Source organism: Penaeus monodon, chromosome 13 (assembly GCF_015228065.2).
Source record: "Penaeus monodon isolate SGIC_2016 chromosome 13, NSTDA_Pmon_1, whole genome shotgun sequence".
In the NCBI taxonomy this organism is placed as follows: domain Eukaryota; kingdom Metazoa; phylum Arthropoda; class Malacostraca; order Decapoda; family Penaeidae; genus Penaeus; species Penaeus monodon.
The window spans coordinates 7,249,045-7,255,919 of record NC_051398.1 but is presented as its reverse complement, the minus strand read 5'-3'; the positions used below and the strand labels follow the sequence as shown (position 1 = coordinate 7,255,919).

At 26.4% G+C, this 6,875-nt stretch overlaps 2 protein-coding genes across 2 annotated transcripts in view; both read left to right on the top strand.

The window, feature by feature from the left end:
• The window catches only part of LOC119580084 (V-type proton ATPase subunit G-like), a 29,667-nt gene that overhangs the window by 4,225 nt on the left and 18,567 nt on the right, over positions 1-6,875 (top strand). The window lies entirely within an intron of this gene.
• The window catches only part of LOC119580083 (LETM1 domain-containing protein 1-like), a gene marked incomplete at both ends in the record, with an annotated part of 3,456 nt that continues 1,880 nt past the window's right edge, over positions 5,300-6,875 (top strand). The window contains 4 exon segments of the mRNA XM_037927990.1: positions 5,300-5,598; positions 5,740-5,910; positions 6,173-6,286; positions 6,400-6,574. Coding sequence (XP_037783918.1) covers positions 5,300-5,598; positions 5,740-5,910; positions 6,173-6,286; positions 6,400-6,574 — 759 coding nt within the window.

Genomic DNA, 6,875 nt, shown 5'->3' with positions numbered 1-6,875 from the left:
ATATTATTATATATTATTTATATAAAAAATATTTATTATTTATTTTATTATATTTTATTTTAATATATATATATTTATTATTTATATTTTATATATTTATTATAAAAATTATATATTTTATATATATATATTATTATTAAAAAATTATATTTTTACATTATAAAATTTTTATATTTTATTTTATAAATTTTTTTTTTATATTATATATATTAAATTATATATAAATTATATATATATTATATTATATATTATATATTATATTATATATATAATATATATATATATTAAAAATAATATATTATATATATTATATTATATATATTAATTTTATATATATTATTTATAATATAATTATAAAATATATATATTATAAAATATATATATATTATAATTAAAAATTATATTATATATATATATATATTATATATATATTATTATAATTATATATATAAAATTATAATATTATAATATATAATTTATATATATATTATATAACTTATATATTACTCTATTATATATATTATACATTTCTTATATTATATAATATATATCACATATTATATATATATTAATATTATATTACAATTTTTCTATATATTATATTATATATATATATATATACTATATATATATATATAATATATATATATATATATATTATATCATATATATTCTCTATATCTATATCTATATATTTATCTTTATCTATTATATCTTTTTATATTCTATTCCTTTTTTTTATTTTTTATCATTATATCTATATCTCTTAATATAAATTTATATATTATATATTCATATATCTATTATATATATATTATTAATCATATTTATATTATTTTAATATTATTTATATAATCTTATATATATTATTAAACTATTTTATTTAATTTATATATTACTTCTCATTAAAATTATATATCTATATATAATCTCCTATATTTTTATTATATCATTTATACATATATTATATATTATTTATTCTATTATTATCTATATTCTTATATCTTATTCTTATATATATATTTCTCTATCTTATCTTATCTTTTTATATCTATATTCTATATTTTATTATTATATATATTATATATATAAATATTTGATTTATAAAATTTTTTATATATATTATATCTTTAAAATTTATATTATTATTATATTTATATCTAATATATTTATATTTAATTTTTTAATTATATATATATAATTTAAAATTTTATATATTATATATTTTTATTATAAAATATTTAAAATTTATATAAAAATTATTATATATATTAATATATATAAATTTTTTTATTTATATTTTATAATATATAGTTATATATTTTATATTTTTAAAATTTTATATATATATTTATATATATTATATATATAAATTATATATTTTTTTTTTTTTTTGTTTTTTTTTTTTTTTTTTTTATTAATATATTTAATTTAATATTTAATATATTTATTATTTTGTAATAATAATTTTAAAAATAAAATTATTTAATAATTATTAAAATTAATAAATTTATATAATTTTTTTTTTTATAATAACTTTTTTTTTTTTTTTTTTTTTCTTTTTTTTTTTTTTTATTTGGGCATGGTATGACCTTGAGTTTTGGACATTTTCTAAGTTTTTATTTTTTTATTTTTTTTGCAAAATTTAATAATATATAAAAAAAAATGTGTATTTTTAGATGAGATTTTCCAAGTTAATAAAAATTTATTTTTTTCAATAGGGACCATATTTTTTTTTTTTATAAATAAGATTCCTTTTCTGAAATTTTTAATAAAAGCATTAAATCAAAAGACAACTAATCAAAACCCAAACTTACTAAAAATTTATTTTTATTTATTATTTTTTATTATTTTTTTTTTTTTCTGATTTTGAAGAAACTGAGGGCAATACGTAAAAAATTGTTATATGATTTGATTTGAGAATTATGAAATAAAGTTAAAATTTTTCATGGTGGAATTTCCCAAGCCTTTAATTTTTCCAATGTCAAAAAAGGGTGGGGAGGGGGGGCGGGGTCCTAGGTGGTTTTACTTTCAAGATTTTTGATATGTATGTAAACACATCACATAAATTAACCTTTTTAATCATCCTCATTTGTAGGGAAAACCCCACTTTTACAAAACAAAAACTACAGCAATCCCGGGGGTTATTATGCACAAAACTCCATTTTTGAAGAAAGGAAAAAGAAGAAAGAAGAAAAAAAAACAAAATATTTCTTTATAATTTTTGTGTTTTTCCTTTTTTTTCGATATTGGCAAAAATGTTTTTTGGGACATTCCAAACTCATATTTTGGAAATGTCTTATCAAATGCCATATGCAAGATTGAAAACAAGAAAAGTCCATACATGTGTACCGGGCTCAAATTTCTGCTTTAAATTTCACCATTATGCTTATGCCCTTACCCCTCCCGGGAAAAAACCCGGTTTTGGCTCAAGCGGCCTTTGGTAGTTTTCTTTCTTTATCTATAACTGGCTAGTATCAATTAGCCCCTTTAAAAACCCGCCCTCAGGGGGACAGTCCCTTTTGGGGGTCGATCCCTTTACCTAGCCACTCTAAAAAAAGAAACCCATTCTCTCTCAAGAACTTTGTCACTTGTTTGGGGGACCACTATGTATAAAATATGTTGTTTTTTTATGGCCAATATGGTAGTCAAAACCCTTTTAAATTTATATAAGTACTCCTATTCTCCTATCCTTTGGAAAGAAGCACAGTTCACCCATCCCTTTACATACAAAAACCCCCCACATCATTACCCCCTGTCATGCTGAAACTCAAAAAAACCCTATAAATTTAACAATAATCTACCACTTTTTTTCTACTTCTTGCTTCTTAACTTTAAAGACGCAACTTTTAAAAATATGAAATGTATCATTTTACTTTAGAAACCATGTGAGCTTAAAAAATGCATTTCAAAATAAAACTGTTGTTGACTACATACATAAAAAATAAAGTAAAATTTTGTATATCTAATTTAAACCCAAAGGCAATGGATTTACTTCTGTAATTTTGTTACATACAGGGGCCCCACATATGCCGCCACCAAAAAACCTATCGTAGGCCTTATATAATTTTTTTGATTCTCGGTGTGCATACCATCTTTTTCATTTTGCTTCAAAAATATCCCTTTTGGAAAGGGAATGGCGGGGGTTTACCATCCACTGGGGGCGATTGAATTAAAGGGCAGGCAGCAAGATTGCTAATCAGATCGCTACCGCTGCACTACACAGCCACTTTTAATAAACCCTAAATTCCCCTTTCCTTTAAATTTGTGGGTATGTGTTTTCCTTTTGACTTTTAATACTGATACTTTATTAACTTTTTGATATTAAAAATTATAAAAATTGCTAATAAAAATTTGTAACATTAAAGAAATAAAATAATACAAACAAAATTTTCCAAAAAAATAAAGGAAAAGGAAACATGAGTGGGTAGGAAAAAAACTGCTCCTTGGTGAACCACCTATGGTAAAGAAATAGATGAACTTTTTTAAACGGGGGCACATTTTTCTTCCCTCTGGGCCAAGGGGTTAAAACTTTTATTATCTCTGCCTTTTTTAACTGAAATTTCCACAACCATTTTAATCCAAAAAAGAGAAAAATTAAATTTTCATGTGCTAAGGGACGAGAAAAATGCTTCTTTAGTCTATTTTTTAATGAAAATTTTACCTCAAATGCATTAGCTGGGGACCCAAAATATAGATATTTAAAAAGCTTCTGGAAGAATTTGGCTGGGTTCTTCATTTGTGCACTTTGAGAATAATAAATTTTTTTTCATTAAATTAGGGGAAATACCTTATAGCAAGTTAAAATAAATAACTGTGAGGAACACCATAAACAAAGCCATCTCCAAAATATGTTTAACCCTCTGAAGGGAAAAAAAACTTCTAGCAGCAAATCCAGACTATACAAAAATGTATTATTTCTTTTGATCAAACTGGGAAAATAAAAAATTTTCTGAGCACAACCCTTATGAGTTAATAAAAGCTTATTTTTAGTGATTTAATTTTAAATTATAGCATTGAAGTGGTGATGACCCGAATAAACAATGTATTTTTGACATAAAACCGAATGGTCTAAACAAAGTTAATAATACATTTTCACCAATATTGGATATTTTTTTTTTTTTTCTTATGAAATAACAATTTTATAATGAATGTGCTGTGCGCAAAATCCCCCAATGGGGGAAAATTTTTTGACAAAAAAAAAGGTTTAAAAAATGTTCGGCTTTAAAAAAACTCTTACTTTTTTGATAGCAAATTTTAATTCCTCCTCCTGTTTATATATTCTCTTTGTCATATCCAAAAATCAAAATACCTAAAAGCCAAAGTTTAAGAATTATCGAAACCGGGGTGAACTCAACTTTTTAATGAAGTGAAAATAGATAATCTTATTATCTTATTCACTAAAGTGGATTGCAAAATTAAATTTTTAAAAACCACTAAATTTTAAACCCAAGCTCGAATGTCGAATTCAACAAATATAGAAATGAAGTTTTCTGAAGTGCGGGAGCAGGAACCTCAGATTGCAGATCAAAACTTTTAAAAAAAAAGGCCGGTAAAGGATATAAAAAAAACTTGGGATTGGAAAAAAACTTGTAAACAGCCAACATCCAACAAAACCTAAAAGTCTATGAAAAAGTTCCCAGTTGAACCAGACATAAGTAAGAAAAATCAAGAAAATTAAGAAATTAGAAAAAACCAAATGACATAATAAGTCATAAATTAAAAAAAACAAAAAAATGACAAAACAATGAAAAAAGTGGGTTCCATAAAACCCCAAGGATAAATTTTAAAGGCAACCTTTTAAAAGAGTCCAATAGGGCCACCTAACTACAAATTTAAACCCCATACCCTTCCAATTCCCAAAAAGCCCCCAATTGCCTGAGGTGTGGGGCATGGTCATAACGTAGTAAAGATGTAACAAAAGTAGCCCAAAATGGACATAACTTCAAGTTGCCCAAAATTTTCCCCCCATTGTTTTTCTGTGATGAAACCACTTTCCCAAAACCCAAAAAATGCAAAGTGCACAAAAGCACAAGAAATGAAAAAGAAAAAATAACACCAAAAAACTCGAAAAACGACGCACATAACCAAACACGCCCGCATTTAAAACACCACAAAGCCTCCTTTTTCGACAAAGAACCCCAAAAAGGGGGGAAAAAAAAAAAAAAAAAATGGAATAAAAAAAAAGGGTGTTTAAGATTCATCCCTGATTAATTTTTTTGAGGGGGGAGGGGGTTCCGCCAAATTATGGAGTAAAAAATGCCTTCAAGACTTCCCCACAATGAAAAAATCCATCCGAATTAAAAAAAAACAAGAACCCACAAGTGAGAAAGAGAGTGCGGTTGGTGCTGAACCAAGCCAAAGTGAGATTGATGATAGTGTCAAAGCTGAGGACATGCAAATGATAAAGACCTCACGAAAGCAGGTGAAAAAGGTTGGTAGTCAAAACATACCATCGAAAATACTGCGATACTTTTTAGGTCGGTACACGTGGTACTTGAATAGATTCCACCAATCTTTAGAGAATGAGATGCCGGACACCTTCAATATGTTTCGCATATTTTCAGTTGGACTGAAGCAATTCCTCATCGATTTCAAGTAAGTTGTTAACAGATCACTTTGCGGATTTTAGATGAAGTATGAATTACTGATAAAATCTGTAGATCTATGCTCTTTACACATAAATTTTGTTTGCAGTGATAACATTAATATTGTTACGTTTTTTTTTTCTATTGATAGGGATTTTTTGATGGTCCTGGTGTATCTAAGTGTTCCTGGCAGCACGCTAAGAAATTGCACCCGTCGGGAGTTGGAGCTGTATTACAACATGCCAAGAGACATGATCAAAGTCTTTCCTATACTTGCCTTATCATCTTTACCCCTAGGCCAGAATCTTGCCTTCCCCATAGGGTAATGACTGCTATGTGAAGACAAAGAGAATGGTATTTTTTCTAGTGTGAAGATTCTAAGAAACTACTTTTTTCTTTTCTTTTCTTTTTTACTGTAAGACGTAGAAACATTAGTTATGTTGGTAAAATAAAGAGAAAGAAAGAGATCTAGAAAAATGAGTACTGTGGTTAGAGAAAAGAGAGAGATAGAATGATAACAAGGAAAATAAGAAAGTGGAGAGAGATTCAGAGATATATGAGCATTGTTCTTTATTCGTATACAGGTATTGGTTTCCACGCCACTTGCTGTGTCATCATTTTTGGGACATTAAGCAGTGTCATGAGTTTGCCCTCATGGACATGAAGAAGAGGTTGTTCAATTATCGGCCTGTGTTCAGGTAAGGGTCCGTCTTTTGTATGATTTGAATGTGAACTCACATGTGTAAGATGTATTTGGGATGAGGAAGATTAAAAGTACAAGTATGTAGGAAAGAAATGTCTCATTTTCCAGGTCCCTACAAGCTGCGCTGAATACCATAGAGGACAAGAGCATGCGTGAGAAGTGTAGGGCTGCCTTTTACAAACTTGGCTCAGGTATTCATCCCACAGTTAAGGAGATTGTTGAACTGTTGCCTCTGTTCCAGGGAGCACCTTTCCACATCAAGAAAATGTATTCAGTTCATTTGGTAAGTTTTGGTTGTAGGTAAGTTTGATCAGTTGTGAGAGGTATGTGTTTTTTTTCTGTGTTAGTATTACTTTAATGTTTCTTAATGATTCTTTTACCAACTTGTATATCAAGTTGGGCAGTCTCTCCTTGCTCAGACACAGAAAATATTTATGTTACAGGAAGTTTTGTTTATTATGACTTAAATGCTGGATGCTGATTGCACAAAATGATGAGTAATGGAAGAGCATTGCAGGGGGCAAGAAGATAATCAAAAAAGAACGTAATTTTTTTTGTATTTTTACATGTAGATTATTTATGTT